Below are 18,810 nucleotides of genomic sequence, written 5' to 3' on the forward strand. Positions count from 1 at the left end.
TATCAGAGCAGCAGGGGGCCTCAGAGATTCACTTTAATATCTAATTACAAAGGTAACAGCTCGGCTGCTAACTGAAAGGTCAGAGGTTCAAACCCACCAACCCGCTTTGTGGGAGAAAGATGTGTCAGTTTGCTTCTGTAAAAATTACAGCCTTTGAAACCCTATGGGGCAGTTCTACTATGTCTTATAGGGTTGTTATGAGTTGGAATCTACTGGAAGTCAACAGTTTGGTTTTGGTTTGGTATAAAGACAGTAAGCTGAACCCAGGCTGGGCAGGCGGGGTCATAACCCTCATCCAGGCCATCACAGAGCCTGAGTAAAATCTAAGTTGCTGACTCCGAACCCAGGGCCTTTTCTCTGACACCAGCTGATCTTCCTCAGCCCTGCAGATTTGGGGACCTATCCAGGATCTGTCAGATTGATCATGCAGTGCCTCCCAGGGCAGCAGTGATATGTTCCCACTGTGCAGGTGAGAGAATCCAGTTTGAGAATTTCAGCCACAGGTCACACCCTGCCCCAGGACCTAGGGCAGGAGCATTCAATTGGGAGTGGATAGGATCTGCTTCTGCTTCTTATTCTTTGCTTTTCCTTCCCCTACTGACAGTTTCCTGCTGTGTCCTGGCTGAGAAAAACCTAGCACATCCTGAAATGTTCTTTCTGTGACTATTTCTAGATGCACTCAATGCCCCATCCACTTGCTGCTTCACATTTAGCAGGAAGATCCCCCTGCAGGGCCAGAAGAGCTATTGAATCACCAACAACCAGTGTCCCCAGGAAGCCATCATGTGGATAGAAAAAGCTGCTCCCCTCCAACCCCCACCTCACCCCACCCCACTCTCACAACCCCTAATCCAGAGTCTTTCCCTGTAAGACAGATTCCAATTCAGATTGACTGGTGATCTTGCCCAATCCCTGGATGGTGCTGCAGTTAAGGGCTCAACTACTAACTGAAGGATTGACAGTATGAATCCACCCAAGGCACCTCAGAATAAAGCCTGGTGATCTACTTCTGACAGGTCACAGCAATTGAAAACCCTATGGAGTGCAGTTCTACTCTGACACACATGGGGTTACCAGGAATTGGAATCAGCTCTGTTGGGCTCCAGAGGAATGAAGATGTGGATAGACCCTGGCTACGTGGCCAGCCTGAGTTTATCTGAATGTCAGGAAGGGCCTGCCTCACCAGCCCAGGTGACCCCAGAACACTGACTCCATCCCTGGCATCACTTCCCCACCTTGCAGTTCTTTAGTCCCAACATTCAGCACCAGGACCACTGTCATTCCTTTCTTTGAAGACTTCCCACACCTGCCCAAAAGATCTCCCCAATCTACTGCAGCTGCTGTCTAACTGGTCTCCCTGCCCCAGGCCCTCCCACTCCAAGCAGTCCTCCATCCTGGAGTAATACAGACTTTCTGTGCACCCAGCCCCCAGAGCAAAACCAAATGCTGGTCAGAATCAGACTTTACAGAGAAGATGGGACTTGGGGGAGGGGACAGTGTGGTAATAGGAGAGGCCCTTCTAGCAGAGATGCAGGATGAAAAAAGGGCAGAGGGCCCAGGGAGGATCTCCACATGGTCAGGGTTTGAGCTCCAGAATGGAAAAAGTTGGAGACCTTCAGAAAGGAAGGTGGAGGCTGGGTTGTAGAGGAATAGGAATATCACATTAGGCAGTTTGGACTCGGTTCAAAAGGCAGGAGGGAGAGATTGCAGGCTTTTGAACCATGGAGATGGGGAGTGCTGGGAAGAGGGACCTGGTGGCTATGGCAGGTTGAAGCTGAAAGGGAAGACTGGAAGTATCCCACTGTAAGGGCCAGTCAACAGGAGATGGTGGCCTGAAGCAGGTAGTTGAGGGGTGAAAGGGGGAAGGCAGTTTAAGGAAGAATGGGCCAGACTGTGACAGGTTGAATGTGAGGGAAGAAGGGAGAAGGCCTGAGACACAGGACATGAGACCTTCTCCTTTCAAGCCACCAAGCTGACCTTTAAAGGGGCGCCAGTCCTGAGACTCACAATCCACTTCCCTCCCTCATTTTTCTCCCTCGATTCACCGTCTACCTGTGCACACATTACAAATGGGAGCTTGTGGGTCCCTTTAAAAGATACAGAGCTTCCTCTTCCTGCATGTCCACCAAGGGTTCTCCTGCTCTTACCTGAGACCCCCTCACTCTTCCTGTTGAGTGTGCTGGCCTCTTAGTTAATAGCTCGGCTGCTAACCAAAAGGTCGGCAGTTTGACTCCACCAGTTGCTCCTTGGAAACCCTACAGGGCAGTTCTACTCCGTCCTATAGAGTTGCTATGAGTCAGAATCGACTTGACAGCAATGATTTTTTTTTTTTTTTCTTGTACCTGGCTCAGAGACTGGGACCCTTCCCAAGGAGAGAAGGACCCTGCTAACCAGCTCCGCAGGGCCCGTCTTGCTCATTGGTGAGAGATGGTCCCTGTGCCATGCTGCATCAGGCAGTTCACTTGGCAAATTGGGATACCAGAAAGATCTCTGGCCTGAGAGATGGGAGCCTTGGGCTCTCACGCCAGATCTGGCTATATGACCTCAGGTCTGTGGGTCCCCTCTCTAGCCTCAGTCACCCCATCTACAAAATGGGATTAGCACAGTTTTACAGGCAGATGACCTCACAAGACCTCGACCAGCTAAGGCACTGTGGCTTTCGGTTAGCGTTATACACCCACCCCTGGAACCTTCTGGGCAGGCCAGAGAAGGAGAGGGCTCTGAACCCAAACATGGACCCAGCTCAGGCTACTGTTCCACTTTCTCATCGCAACCAGGGGGTGGGGGTTGATCTTTTTCCTTGTTTCCTGAGAGATATCCTCTAAAACCTTGGTACTCCCTCAGCGATTGAAGTGTCTTTGTTAACTATGAGGGCTCCAGACCACACCTAACTGACACGTTATGCTAATGAGGTAACTCAGATGGAGGCTGGCCAGGCCAGAAAGACCCTCTGATATCAGGCGACCTCAGGGAAAATGGGCTGATCAATCAATCCTGCCCACGTAATGAGGTCCCAATAAAGGCTCTGGTCAGAGAAGCTCCATGGGCTTCCTGGTTGATAAGACACCTGTGTACATGGAGGTGTACATGATAAGACACCTGTGTACATGGGACACAGAAGCACCGCACTGGGGACCTTCCTAAAGCTGGCTGTAAAGTCTCTTCATTTGTATCATTTCTGCTGTAATAAAAGTATTCATAAATACACCACTCTCTTGAGTTCTGTGGGTTGTTCCAGCAAATTTAGCAAATTATTGAACCTGAGGGAGTAGTGAGAGCCAGTAGGTCAGAAGTGAGGGGGGCCTGAGGACCCCCAAGCTTGCAGTTGGTGTCTGAGGTCTTGGGCCGATGTGGCAGTCTGAAGGGCTGTGCCTTTTAATTGGTGAGGCCTGACCTAGCTCCGGCGGTTAGGGTCAGAGGAAGGAGCACTGCATCTGCAGTTGTTGCCAGAATGGAACAGAACTGAGTAGAATTGCATTGGGTTGAATTGTTTTTCTTACACAGCCTGTAGTCAAAACTCATCCCCAATCCCAGGACAAAGGCTGTCGGCTGAGAGGCAGTGGGCCATTTATTGGCTCTGATCGACAAGAGTCAGTTTCCCTTACACCAGGTCCAACATGTCTCCCTCCTCCTTCCCAGCCCTCCAGCCCCTGGCCCCAGCTCCTCAACGCCAATCAAGTTTGAACTCTGGTGGGATCCAAAAGACACAGGGTAGCTGGAGTTGAGGATTCAAAAATTTTAAAGTGCAATAACATAGCTTATCAGAACCTGAGCAGACCCTCCATGACCTAGCAAAGTTGGAACAGAAGGGTGCTGCAGGGTTGCAAGTTGTGGGGACAGATGAAGCAACATGGTCTCTGTAGCCCAGGATGGAAAGGAATCTGCTCATACTCTCTTTGGCAGGCAGAGTTTCATCTTACTGAAATTATCCTGGACCCATTTGACTGTCTTCAATACACAGCTCTCTCTGCCCTTCTTCAGCTTCAATCTGTGAGCAAAGAACAAAGGAGAGGTTGGAGTCACCTACTGGGTACCATGCATAAATCCAGTCTCCACCACTTTTCCCCATGTATCCCTAATTTCTCTCTCTGGGCCTCACTGGTCTCCTCTATAAAATAAAGTCATTGCATAAGAGCTGTAGCCTCTTCCCTGTCTGACTGTGTGAGATTACCATTCAGTGTGTTGGGTGGAGCTGAAGACACTGCAGACATTTCGATAATTAGCTGGGATAGAAAATTCCTGTCCTAGAACAGCTCAGAGGAACCCTCTACTCCAACTTTTAATGTTTCTGTGTCCACTCAAGACCCTCAGTTACTGCTTTGGACTCATAATAATATGTGTGTGTGTGTGTGTGTGTGTGTGTTTCATCTGCCCATGCAGTCCCTAGAGAGTAGCATCCTTTGGGAAATGCAAACAGTTAATGTGCTCGGCTGCTGACCAAAAGGTTCGTAGTTCAAATCCACCCAGAAGTGCCTTGGAAGAAAGATTTGGTGATCTACTTCCAAAAAATCAGTCACTGAAAGCCCTATGGAGGACAGTTTTACTCTCACACTCTTGGGGTCGCTGTGAGTCAGAGCTGACTTGATGGTAAATGATGGTGGTGGTATTGCCCACCTCCTAAACGTGCTATTGTCCGATCTATAGTCCAACTCTGCTCCTTACCATCAGGGTGACCACGGACAAATCTCTCTACCTCCCTGAACTTCAGTTTTCATCATGACAAAAATGTCTCCCCAAGAGTGTTAGGCAAGATAATATACCTGACAGTGCCCTGCAAAGGCGAAGCAGTATATGCCAGCTACCTCCGTGAAGCCTCATAATGACTCTGTGAAGCAGGTATCATTTTTAATGCACTTCACAGATAAGAGACTCAGAGGAGTGCACAGATAATGAGGTGCAGAGGAGTTACCTGTCCAAGTTACCTGTCCCTATAGGTTGGCAAATCAAGAGGCAGGAACTAATCATGACGCCTCGGTCTTTCCACTACACAGCCATGCTTGATGCTTTTCTTAAGCAATTCCTTCCTCTGGGCATATAATACTAGGATATGATACTTGATGCCTTGTTGGCCCAGGAAACACAAATTAACTGCAGGATCCCAGGCACATCCTTCCGTGCTCTCCCCCTAGTGCCCAAACTCAGCTCAGCCTCCAGGCTTTGGGCTGGGTTCAGAAACTTTATTCTGGTGGGACATCGCCATCTAGTGTTCACTATTCTAACTCCAGGTTGGTCAGAGGTGGAGTCAGGGATTGAACACAGGACTCACATTAAGGCATCGTAGGGGCAGGTGGAGCTGGTGTTTTTATAACACTGGATATTCTTCAGGGAAATACTTTTGTTCATAAACTTGTAGCAGCAGTTGGAGGACGACACATGCACTAGAAGAGAAGCACAAAAGATGGTTTGGACCCATTTCTCAGCCTGGACCCAGTTTGCCTCACCCGTAGGATGAATAATAAAGAGAGACCCCTCCTGGGACAGGTTCAAGTTTTGGGACCACATCCAGAGGACCCTGGAGCAGCTCTAAGTCATCAACCACCTGGTTCTGTGGTTAGGTGAAGAATCAGGAGCCTGGGGTTCGAATCTCAGCTTCCCACAACTGGCTGTATGGTCTTGATCAAGACCAGCCCTCATTCTGGGCCTCAGAGATCCCATTTATAAAATGGGACTTTTTAGGCTGGTTTCTAAAGGCTCTTCCCATTCTGGCATCCCACCATGAGTGCGTGGTTCTGCCCCAATATTCTGGTTCAGGGCTCTGGATCCCACCCCTGGGGGGCGCATAGTGGGTCTGATATGTGAAAGACAACTGCAGTTCCACAGCCCACAGTCCACAAGTCTGGAGGTGGGTTAAGAGCTGGTGAAGGAGTTCAAACTGACGAAATGACAAGGGATGGGCCCCCGGGAACTAACCAACCCTCCATCCCTTCTCTTGAATTCTCCCCTTCCTGGGTCCTCAGCTCTTTCCTGGCCTGCAATCTCCACTCTGCTAGTTTATACCCTCCCCTCCATAAGAGACTTTCACTCCAACCCTGACTCTTTCCTCACAGTTTTGCTGTTTAAAAAGTCCTTTCACATCTGCTATGAGGTCAGTATTCTTATAATAGCCTTGGAAGGTGGGCATTATCCATCCCATTTTGCAGATGAAGGAACCAGACTTTGAGAAGTAAAGTGACTTGCCCAAATGTTAGACTCCTGACTTCAGACCTTGCAGGTTTTCAATCTATCCTGTTTCTCTGGATCTCAGGCCTCCCAGCTTGGCCTAAATGACCTTACAGTCCTGCCCTCCCCACCCCATTGGTCTGCAGGATCTGAGTTAGCTCAGAAATCAAACCTGTTGCCATCAAGTCAATTCCAACTCAAGGCAACCCCATGTGTTACAGAATAGGAACAGAAAAGAACTGCTCCATAGGGTGTTTTGTATTGTTTGGTTGTAATATTTACAAAAGCAGATCACCACCTCTTTCTTCTCTGGTGCTGCTGGGTTTGTTTGAACCACCAACCTTTGTCTTAGTTGAGCCACCCAGGATCAGCTCAGAGCCTCCTTTATCTGAAGCTAGACCTTCAGCTCTCTGCATTTGCTGCAGATTCATTGTTCTCCTATTAGCCTCCTGCTCCCACCCCATACAAATTCCTCCTCTTCTGGTGGAATTCTTCCCAGAGGAGCGGGGTTGGAATCAATGAGCTCAGGGTGACCCTGTCCCCAGACCCAAAGCATCTGCCCAGGTTTCCACGCTCCCTAGGAAAAAGCAAAGTGACTCCAGCCACACTTACTACTTTTGCTGTCCACGGCTTGAGTCCACATCCCAGCCAACAGCAGACACACCAGGGCCACGGTGATGAGCTTCATCTCAAGCAGTCTGGTTCAGGCCTCCCTGGAGCTGCTTCAAGAGTCAGGCGAAGCTAAGAGCTCTCCCCTGTCCGTCCCACATGGCCTGGAGCTTTTATTAGAAGGTTAAGGAGGTGGGGGTGGGATTTCCTAGGCCAGTGAGGAGGTGGGGAAGTCACAGGGAGAAGGGACGGTGAGCCAATGGAAAACTCCTTTCCCCACCACTCCTGGATGGTGTGCCTGAGATGTGAGGAAGCTTCCTGTGTTCGAGGGCAGATAAGAATCTTGAAAAAGTGAGTGGGAGCTGTCCTGGCTGAGTGGGAAGTGGAGAAAAGTGAGTGAGAGGAAGTGACTCTTTCTCTGTGGCTTCTCTAACCCCACGTCTTTCCATGCAGGGAACATGGCAACATGGAACATACACTGGACCTGGACTCTGATACACCTGCTTTTGAATTCAAGATCTGAAAACTAGCAATTGAGGAAACTTGTCCATGTCACAGATCCAAAATAGAAATAGTAACACAAGTCTCAAGGGCATGCAATGAGAATTAAATAAGATCCTTTATGTCAAGCACCTGGCATTTGTTGCATTTTTTTTTTCTTTCATTCAATCAACACTTTCCAACAGCTTACTCTCTACTAGGTCCTTGGCTAGCCCCAGGAAAGCAGTTATTAATGGGACACAGTCTCTGGCCTCCACTGGCTCCTACTGGTCTCACAGATAAACAAGTAAAGGCCACTCGGTGCAAGGACAGCAGTAGATGTGCCATGTGGAGGGACACAGGGGCATTGGAAAGGTCCCCCCGAGAAATGTCCTTTAAGCAGAATCTCCTGTGCGCTGAAGTGGGAGGGGACATTCTAAGTAGAGGAAGGGGCTTGTGTAGAGACAATGAGGCATAAAGGTGCCCACTTTGTTCAGACTCATCTGGTAAAACTGGGTGTGGGGTGTAAGGAGAGTGACAGGAGTGAAGAAGTGGCTGGTGAGGGATGCAGCTCTGCAGTGACGGAGTGGCCGGAACAGAAAGACGTTGTGTGCAAAGCTTGGAATAAGCAGCATGTGGTGGGCACTCAAGGAAAAGAAGCAGAGTCAATGCGGGTATTAAAATCACAAGGTCCGTGTGCACTGCATAGTCATCAAGGGTTGCCTACTGTCTTAGTTATCTGTTGTTGTTGTTAGGAGCTGTCTAGTCAGTTCAGTGTCATAGTGATCCTATGTACAACAGAATAAAACACTGCCTGGTCCTGTGCCATCCTCACAATTGTTGTTACACTTGAGCCTATTGTTGCAGCCACTGTGTCAATCCATCTCATTAAGGGTCTTCCTCTTTTTCCCTGACCCTCTATTTTACCAAGTGTGATGTCCTTTTCCAGGGACTGATCCCTTCTGATAACATGTCCAAAGTATGTAAGACGTAGTCTTGCCATTTTTGCTTCTAAGGAGCATTCTGGTTGTACTTCTATCAAGACAGATTTGTTCGTTTTTTGGCAGTCCATGATATATTCAATATTCTTCATCAGCACGGCAATTCAAAGGCGTCAATTCTTCTTCCATCTTCCCTATTCATCATCCAGCTTTCACATGCATGTGAGGCGATTGAAAACACCATGGCTTGGGTCATACCACAAGTGGATGGCTTTAACAAAGAGGATTTATTCCTCACAGCTAGGAAGCTAGACGTCCAAAACCAGGGTGCTAGCTCCTGGAGAAGGCTTTCTCTCTCTCTCTGCCAGTTCTGGGGGGAGGTCGTTGCCATCAGTCTTCCCCTGGTCTAGGAGCTTCTCTGTGCAGGGACTCTGGGTTCAAAGGACACGCTATTCTCCTGGCTCTTGTTTCTTGGTGGTACAAGGTCTCTGTCTCTCTGCTTGCATCTCTCTTTTATATCTTAAAAGAGATTGACTTAAAACACAACTTAATCTTATAGACTGAGTCCTGACTCATTAATATAACTACCTGTAATCCCGCCTCATTAACATCATATAGGTAGGATTTACAACACATAGGAAAATCACATGTGACAAAATGGTAGACAATGACACAATACTGGTTATCACGGACAAGCCAAGGTGACACACATTTTTTGGGGGGACACAATTCAATCAGTAACAGCTAGGCTAATTGACTTTGCTCATTGTACTGTCTAGCTCAAAAACTCACAGTGGCTGCCTATTGTCAAACCAATGAAGTACAAACTTGGGCGCCCTGACCTTTATGGCTTTTTATGTCAGGTCTCTGTGGATTCCCGTACGCCCTCCACACATTCAGATATTTACAATTCCCTGAACATGCCACATGCTGTCTTACCTCCAGAATTTTGCTCCAGCTGTGTGATGGATTGAACTGTGTTCCCTAAAATGTGTGTTGCAGCACCGATCCAATATCAAAGAGTAAAAATAAAAGTGGGGCTACTATTCAGGTAGGCCAGGAAAATGGAACCATTGCCCAAAGTTGAAGGGGCAAGATTGCAATGTCCATGGACCAGGAGAATAGGGCTGCCTGGGGCTGAGGGGCTGGGGTCACCATTCAGGTAGACCAGGAGAATGGGACCACCCAAAGCCAAAGGATCAGGGTTGCCATCTCAGTGGGCCTGGAAGATAGAGATGATAGCCAGGCTGTGGGGTCTCTGCCCAGAATTCAGAGAGCAAAGCCAATGCCCAAAGTCTGGAAGGCAAAGCCATTGCCCAGATGGTCCCAGAGAACAGAGGGCTATTTTCAATCCTTGACAGCTAGTGAAATTTGCTCTGCTCAGTTTTGGACTGGCTTGGTACCCATGACCCCTTCTTTCCCTCCAAATTCTCCTGTTTGAAATGGGAATGCCTCACTTGTGCCTGCCTACTCCACCATTGTGCACTGGAAGTAGATAACTTGTATTCTAGATTTCACAGATGGAAAGGAACACAGCCAGGAAGTAGACAGTTTGTATTCTAGATTTCACAGATGGAAAGGAACACACCCAGGTTCTCACTCACACTTTATTTACATGGTTCAAAAGATAGGTTTTGAACTTAGGGCTGATGCTGGAATGGGATAAGACCTTTGGGGTAACGCAATAGGGCACCAGCTGTAGGGAAAGGCTTTCTGTTGGCTCTGGAGGAATGTGATAGAGTGAATGTGTTTTCACATGTGGGAAGGACATGAATTTTGAGGGTCCAAAGGGTGTAATATCATGATTGAATTGTGTCCCCCAAAAAATACATATTGGAGTTTTGACCTCTATTCTTGTGGATTTGGAAAATAAGAGATTTCTTTGTTATGTTAATGAAGCCATATCATTGCAGGTTGTGTCCTACAATAACCCATTGCAATCAAGTCAATTCCGACTCATAACGACCCTATAAGACAGAGCAGAACTGCCCCATAGGGTTTCCAGAGTGGCTGTTGGATTCGAACTGCCAGTCTTTTGGTTAATAGCCGAGCTCTTAACCACTGTGCCACCAGGTCTCACCTGATCAAGTCTGAGTGATATAAAGAGCAGACTAGACACAGGGAAGGAGTCTCCAGGTGGCAAAAACAGTTAACACACTTGGCTGCTAATGGAAAGGCTGGAGGTTTGTGTCCACTCAGAGACACCTCAGAAGAAAGGCCTGGCCATCTACTTCTGAAAAATCAGCCATTGAAAATGCTGCGGAGCACAGTTCTACTCTGATACACATAGGGTCATCTTGAGTCGGAGTTGACTCAACATCAACTCTCACTGGTACACACAGAGATAAGCAAGCACGGATGGAGGTGGGGTGGCGGGGAGTTGCCACGGAAGTCCAGAAAGATCTTGCATTATCACAACCCCTGCTTTCAGTCAGCTCTCCTAACCAACACTCGGTGGGAATCCTGGAATACCAGAGCTGAAAGGGCCCTTCGAGACCATGTGCAACAGCGGCTTATAAAGCATTCTGGGAGAGCTTTTGAAAACAAATGCAGATGTCTTAACCCCTTTTCAGAACTGAATTAAAACATATGTGCCTATACATGTTGAGGGGAAAGTCGTAAAACAATTCCAGGCAATTTTCTCAGGCTCCAGAAGATAAGAAGCAAACAGGCAGTATATTCTCTTCACATTACAGATGGGGAAAAAATGAGGCTCAGAAAAGGAAAGTGACTTGCCCAAGGTCATACTAAGGATTAGTTACAGAGATGGGACCTGCACCCTGGTCATCTGGCCTCCACACCAGTGCCCAGTGTGGCCCATAGCTAAACACTTCTGCTCAATCAATTACCATTCATCCTTCCATCTGCTCTCTGCTGCCCCAAAGTAATGGAAATCACTAATCCATTGTTGTCAAACTCCTTATTCTTTGCCCTTTCAGATTAACAAGGAAACTATTGCCATCAAGTCAATTTCAGCTCATGGCTATCCCAAGTGTTACAGAGTAGAGCTGCTCCATAGGGTTGTCCTGGCTATAATCTTTACAGAAGCAGACCACCAGGCCCTTCTTCTGTAGTACCACTGGGGGTTCAAATCACCAACCTTTAGGTTAGTAGTCTAGCGCAAATTGCTTGCACCACTTATGGACTGTTCTTGCATATTTTTGTTGTTGGGTGCTGTCAAGTCACCTCTGCTCTTAGTGACCCTATGCACAACAGAACGAAACTCTGCCCAGTCCTTTGCCATCCTCACAATTGTTATGCTTGAGCCCATAGTTGCAGCCACTGTCAATCCATCTCATCAAGGCTCTTACTCTTTTTCACTGACCCTCTACTTTACCAAGCATGATGTCCTTTATCAGGGTCAGGTCTCTGCTGATAACATGTACAAAGTATGTGAGATGAAGTCTTGCCATCCTCACTTCTAAGGAGCACTCTGGCTGTACTTCTTCCAAGACAGATTTGTTCATTCTTCTGGAATTCCACGGCATATTTAATATTCTTCATCAACACCATAATTCAAATGCATCAATTCTTCGGTCTTCCTTATTCATTGTCCAGCTTTCGCATGCATATAAGGTTATTGAAAATACCACAGCTTAGGTCAGGCAAAACTCAGTCCTCAAAACGACACCTTTGCTTTTTAACATTTTGAAGAGGTCTTTTGCAGCAGATTTGCCCAATGCAATATGGTGTTTCATTTCTTGACTGCTGCTTCCATGGGCATTGATTGTGGACCCAAGGAAAATGTAATCTTTAACAACTTCGATCTTTTCTCCGTTCGTCACGATGTTGCTTATTGGTCCAATTGTGAGGATTTTTGTTTTCTTTATGTTGAGGTGTAAATTCATACTGAAGGCTGTAGCCTTTGATCTTCATTAGTAAGTACTTCAGCAAGCAAGGTTGTGTTATCTGTATATCACAGGTTGTTAATAAGCCTTCCTCCAATCCTAAAGCTGTGCTCTTCTTCATAAAGTACAGTTTCTCAGATTATTTGCTCAGCATACAGTTGAGTAAATATGGTGTTATGGATTGAATTATGTTCCTCAAAAATGTGTGTCAACTTGGCTAGACCGTGACTCCCAGTATTGTGTGACTGTCCACCATTGTGTCATATGATGTGATTTTCCTGTGTGTTGTAAATCCTACCTCTAGGATGTTAATGAAAATGCTGGTGGTGTAAAGATTAAGTACTACAGCTGCAAATCAGAAGGTTGACAGTTCAAATCCACCAGGTACTCCTTGGAAACTCTATGAGGCAGTTATACTCTGTCCTATAGCGTCATGAGGAGTTGAAATCAACTTGACAGCAACAGTTTTTTTTTATGATGTTAATGAGGCAGGATTAGAGGCACTTATGTTAATTAGGCAGGACTCAGTCTATAAAATTAGGTTGTGTCTTCAGTCAACCTCTTTTGAGACATAAAAGAGAGACGTGAACAGAGAGACAAGGGGACCTCATTACCACTAAGGAAGAAGAGCAAGAAGTGGAGCACATCCTTTGGACTCAGGGTCCCTGTGCTGAGAAGCTCCTAGGCCAGGGGAAGAGTGAGGACAAGGACCTTCCTGCAGTGCTGACAGAGAGGGAGAGCCTTTCCCTGAAGCTGGCACCCTGAATTCGGACTTCTAGCTACCTAAACTGTGAGAGAATAAATTACCCTTTCTTAAAGTCATCCACTTGTGGTATTTCTGTTATAGCAACACTAGATATCTAAAAAGTATGGAAAAGGATACAACCCTGACACACACCCTTCCTGATTTTAAACCATGCAGTATCCTCTTGTTCTCATCAAACAATTGCCTCTTAGTCTACATATATCGGTTCTTGCATATAAATACCTTCTTATTCCTTTACTGTCATTTTAGTGGGGTCTATGAATGTATGTGAAAAGTGATGAAAGTGGTCAACCTGTCAAATTAACTGCAGGTCTTTTAGACTCACTTGGAACACGGAGAGGGGTTGACGTGGTCACCTAGGAAATTCTTTGCACTTTCCCTTCTCCCGTGGAAGCTTTCCAGCCCACTCAAGAAGGCAATGGGTCTTCCCCTCCAACAACTCACTTCTCCTCCTCCTCATTACTGTGGCCGCAGCAAGCCCAGCACAGGAAAAGAAGGAACAGTGAGAGTTAGTTATGCCTTCCCTTTCCCACACCTCTGGCCCTGGCCAGCACTGGCTGAAGGCTCTGATCACGCAGCAACCAAATTCTCCTACAGGCATCTCCCCCATTCCAAGCTGAGTGTCAAAGACAGGGACTGTCTAATTCCTTATCTTCTCTAGTCCCTAGACAAGGCTAGAGCCAAGTATAAATTCAACACAATATTCACGGTATTGATTGAGTTGGGAGGCAATGTCATTCAAGGACCTGATGTACAAGATATGCTCTCTCAGAATAAACACTGAACCAGCCGCTCACATAAGTTTCTCAGAATTTGAATATCAGGAAGTGTCTGTAGAACAGGTTTTCTTATTAGTCATCTTGTATGAAATAGGCATCTGTGTACTGAGGATAAGTAGAAACCAGATAGAGCTCAGCCAGTGTGAGTTCATTTTAGGATCATTTTTTACTCCAGTAGTGCCCCAGCCCCCTTGCTGTAGCTCTGCTGGCCCCAAAAGCACTGGCACCTTCCTGGCCTGCTCCTTCTCTGTCATGTGGCAGCCTGATCCTTACAGATCAGGACAGAAACCCACCAGGGAGAAGTCACTTGCCCAGCATTGCAGGGCTGCAGAAATACTGATCTAGCTGTGTCTGCCTCGGGAGAAAGTCTTCCTGAGTTCCCTCCCTTAAGGAAGCAGCGTGTGATGGAGGAAGAGCAGCGTATCTGGGGTCAGATGCAACTGGTTCAGACCTCAGCTCTGCCACCTTTCCTGTTCTTTTTTCCCACCAGCTACAATGAATGTAAGGAGCCCTGGTGGCACAGTGATTAAGCACTTGGCTGCTAAACAAAAGATCATTGGTTCAAACATACCAGCCGATCCATGGGAGAAAGGTATGGCAGTCTGCTTCCGTAAAGATTTACAGCCTTGGAAACTCTATGCGGGAGTTCTACTCTGCCCTGTAGGGTTACTATGAGTAGGGATTGATTTATGGCAATGGGTTTGGTTTGGTTTTGGTTTTCGTATTGTTGAGCATACATTGGACCAGTACCCTTGTGTACGTACACTGGGCCAGTACCCCCGCCCCCGTACACTGAGTCAGTACGTGTGCCCAATACATTGGGTCAGTACCCCCAACTGTACACTGGACTGGTACCCCTGACTGTATACCAGGCTGGTACCTCCAAGGGTACTGTGGGCTGGCACTCTTGACTGTATTCTGGGCCAATACCCCTGACTGTACACCAGGTCAGTACCCCCAGCCGTGTGCCAGCCAGTACACGCGACCAATGCACTGAGTTGGTACCCCCGGCTGCACACTGGACCAGTACTCCTGACTATGCACTGGCTCTACCACTTTTTAGCTGCATGACTTCAGGCAGGTAACCTACCCTTTCTGAGCCTTAATTCCCTCATTGTAAAATCCTCTGCTAACTGGATCTCATACAACTCTCCCTGTTATTTTCAAAATAAGCCCCCAAAACCTTAGCCTAACTTTGGGTTATTTCAAGGGTTAAATGAAATTTCTCACCTTAAATGTTTCTTGGAAGAAAGGAATGAAAGGAGAAGGAAGGAAGGTAAGCGGGTGGGGGGGAGGGGTGAAGAGAATTGAATCGTTTAAAATCACTTGGAGTTCCTTATATGTAGTAGGCACTGGGTGTACTGCGGGGGACAAGTCAGACACAGGCCCTGCCCTCAAGGGGCTTACAGCTTATGCAGGTAAGCAGGCTCTGGCCATCGCAGCGAGTGCTCCAGAGGAGATGTGCAGCATCCTGTGAGCCACAGAGTATGTGGAAGTATTACCACAGGGGCTGGCGCCATTGCTGTCAAGTCAATTCTGACTCATAGCGACCTTATAGGACAGAGTAGAACTGCCCCATAGCATTTCCAAGGAGCATCTAATGGATTCGAACTGCCAATCTTTTGGTTAGCAGCCATATCTCTTAACCATCATGCCAACAGGGTTTCTGAAAATTGTGCTTGCAACAGTGCCTGACACATAGCACAACTGGTGGTGTCACTAGGGGAGCACAGCGGGTGTGGACCATACCAGGTGACACCGTCAGAGGGGGTGACACAAAAATGGCTGTCTATAAAATTGTTGTGCAGTGTTTCAGAAGAAATTTATTATTTTTTATAAAAATACCCCTATAGTTAGCTATAACAACAAAAAACATTCTTCATAAACCCAGCTTATATGTATCAATATACCTACAAGGCTAAAACGCTATGCTAATTTACTTCTTGACCCTTCTAATGCTCAAGACAATGAACATTAAGACAATTACAATAATGCTTAGAATCAAGTGGTTTCATCTGCATGCATTGTAAGCAGGCACTATTGCTTTCCTTGCCTCTGGTGTTTTTATTTTATTTTTTCCAATTTTCTAGTGTTTTAGCTAAATATTGTGGTAATTAGTATTTGTGATCCTATATCAAAAAACTTCTTGAGAATGAAGTAGTAATTCAAGAAAAAAAGGAGAAATACAGGAATTACGATTTATGAATAACATTAATACAAAAAACATTACTAAGAATTCTGTATGGTCTGGTCCACAGAGGGGGGGATGACACCATGGGTTACTGCACTGGGTGACACCAACCCTAGTGGTGGCTTTGAGTATGATTCAGTAAGTGTTACTGTTGTTGTTGGGTGTTATCAAGTCGATTTTCAACTCATAGTAACCCCTTGTGACAGAGTGGAACTGCCCCAGAGGGTTTTCTAGTCTTCAACTTTTACAAAAGCAGATCGCCAGGTCTTTCTCCTGCAAAGCCACTGGGTGGGTTCAAACCACCAACTGTTTGGTTAGCAGCCAAGTGCTTAACCATTGTACCACCAGGGTGCCTTTTAGTAAGTGTTAACTCTTATTTTTTTTTCTTAAGAAAAAGATGAACAGTGATGTAATATCATGGAAATGGCTGGTGTGTGGGTTGGTGTTGGATGCACACAAGGACTTGAGGCAGGGCAGCAGGGAGTGGCTGGAAATGAAGATGGGGAGGAAGACTGGGCCAGGTTGCACAACATCATGTTTTCAAGGCTCAGTGGTCTGTACTCAACCCTGTGGGCAAGAGAGAGCTAAGTGGCTTTTTGTTCAGGACAGTGATGTGGCCAGATCTGTGGTTTAGACTGAGAACTCGCACTGGAGGCTGAAAGACAGAATGGAAGGAGGCAGTCAGGTGTGGATGGTGAGGTGAGAAAAGAGGAAAGAGTCCAGGAGAGAGGTGAGGAGGGTCTGAACCTGAGACAGAGCCGATGGAGGAGGTGAGGCCCTGTAATGAGAAGATTATGAGACAGGACAGGGGTCGCCAGGCTCTACCAGTCATCTTCTGCATAATTTGGGGCAAGCCATTTCCTCTCTCTGGACCGCAATGACCTCATCTAAAAAAGGGGGGGGGAGTGGGGCAGTTTGGCCTAAGTCAGTGGCTATTGCCTTGCAAATGGTATTCATATTAGAAACATTGGGGAAGTTTTATCAAAATACACTGCTTTTTGAATCTAAAGCAGCTGGGGTATCTGGAAAAGCCCCCCAGGTAATCCAATCCCACTCTCAGCTCATCAAAAGCCCTTAACCTGGATGGCCATTGAGATCTTCTCTGGTTGGCATTAAATGACCTTCTGGGTCTCTAAGCGAGGGCAGACTGCTACCTATCAGCCATATCTGAAAATAAGATCCTCACCTGTCCCACTCATCCCTGGTGGAAATGGTGGAGTCTGGCCCTTTCCACCTGGACAGTTTGGATGGGGCCTGTTGACATCAAAGAGCCAAGAGAAGCTGCCCCTGTATGCTGAGGGAGACTGCTGGTGGCAGGGGTCCCCGGTAATGTCCCTTCTCTTTCTGATGAGAATCAAGGGTGATGGAGCCTGATGGGGCTGATCCCCACCTACCTTAGGAGCCATGGGCCACATGTAAAATGCTTCCACCTGAAACTTAGAAAGCACCAAGGAAGTCAGAAACTCAGAGACTCCTGGTAAGCAAGGTGTGGCATTGATTCAGAATGGCCTGGGTTTAAATTCAGGTTTGTGGCTGTATGGCCCTGAATCAAGCTATCAACTTTTGTCCAGGCATGGACCAGTAACTTGAAATTTGCCTCCAAAAACGGAAGATGCTCCGAGACTGAAGAAACAGACCATTCCCCCGACAACCTTGCAGAATCTTGGTGAGTAATCCAGGAATGGCACGGGTCATGGGCATAAATGTGCAGCCTTGTACCCAGAAGTACACAGTTCTTTTGTCCTTCTCTGTCCTGGCCGCACCCCCACAGAGCAGTAAGAGCAGTTAGGAGTGATTGAGGCCAAACTTTTCACATTACAGATGAGGAGCCTGAAGCCCAGAAAGGAAAAATGACTTGTCACATGGGCCTTGTTATGGATCGAATTGTGTCTACCAAAATAAGTGTTGGAATCCTAACCCCTATATCTGTGGATGTAATCCCATTTGGGAATAGGGTTTTCTTTGTTTTGTTAATAAGGCCATATCAGTTTAGGGTGTGTCTTAAACCTACTCACTTGTGAGATATTTAAAAGGCAGGTTAGGCACAGAGAAGCAAGCGAGGGGAAAGATAGATGCCAAGTGGAGATCTCCAAGGAACACTGAGAAGCTGAGACAAGAATTTTCCCCCAGAAAGAGCCAACAGAGTAGCAGAATACAAGATAAACATACCAGAATCAGTTGGATTCCTATACAAGAGAATGATGAAAAGGAAATCAGGAAAACAATACCATTTATTGCCCAAAAAAAAAAAATACTTAGGAATAAATCTAACCAGGGATGTAAAGGACCTATACAAAGAAAACTACAAAACACTACTACAAGAAACCAAAAGAGATCTACATAAATGGAAAAACATACCATGCTCATGGATAGGTAGACTCAACATTGTGAAAATGACAATTCTATCCAAAGTGATTTACAAAAACAATGCAATCCCGATCCAAATACCAACAACATTCTTTAAAGAGATGGAAAGTATCATTAACTTTATATGGAAAGAGAAGAAGTCCCAGATAAGTAAAGCATTACTGAAGAAGAATAATAAAGTAGAAGGACTTGCGCTACCTGACCTCAGAGCCTACTATACAGCTACGGTAGTCAAAACAGCCTGGTACTGGTACAACAACAGAAACATTGACCAATGGAACAGAACTGAGAACCAAGATGTAAATCTATCCACGTATGGTCACCCTGATCTTCGACAAGAGACCAAAGTACATCAAATGGGGGAAAGACAGTCTTTTTAACAAATGGTGCTGGCAAAACTGGATGTCCATCTGCAAAAAAATGAAACAAGACCCATACCTCACACCACATACAAAAAATAACTTAAAATGAATGAAAGACCTAAATATAAAGCCAAAAACTATGAAGTTCGTAGAAGAAAAGATAGGGTCAATGCTAGAGGCCCTACTACACGGCAGTAACAGGATACAAACCACAACCAACAACACACAAGCTCCAGAGGATAAGCTAGGTAACTGGGATCTTCTAAAAATTAAACACTTACGTTCATCAAAAGACTTCACCAAAAGAG

The 18,810-nt window shown here is 46.4% G+C and overlaps 1 protein-coding gene across 1 annotated transcript; it reads right to left on the reverse strand.

The window, feature by feature from the left end:
- Positions 1-3,885: 3,885 nt before the first annotated feature.
- CCL1 (C-C motif chemokine ligand 1) lies at positions 3,886-6,847 on the reverse strand. Its single transcript, XM_049861331.1, has 3 exons — positions 6,772-6,847; positions 5,267-5,378; positions 3,886-3,988 (listed from the first exon to the last, which is right to left on the reverse strand). The coding sequence occupies exons 1-3, from the start codon at positions 6,845-6,847 to the stop codon at positions 3,886-3,888; spliced, it is 291 nt and encodes a 96-aa protein (XP_049717288.1).
- Positions 6,848-18,810: the final 11,963 nt, after the last annotated feature.

The sequence above is a fragment of the Elephas maximus genome, chromosome 19 (assembly GCF_024166365.1).
Source record: "Elephas maximus indicus isolate mEleMax1 chromosome 19, mEleMax1 primary haplotype, whole genome shotgun sequence".
In the NCBI taxonomy this organism is placed as follows: Eukaryota; Metazoa; Chordata; class Mammalia; order Proboscidea; family Elephantidae; genus Elephas; species Elephas maximus.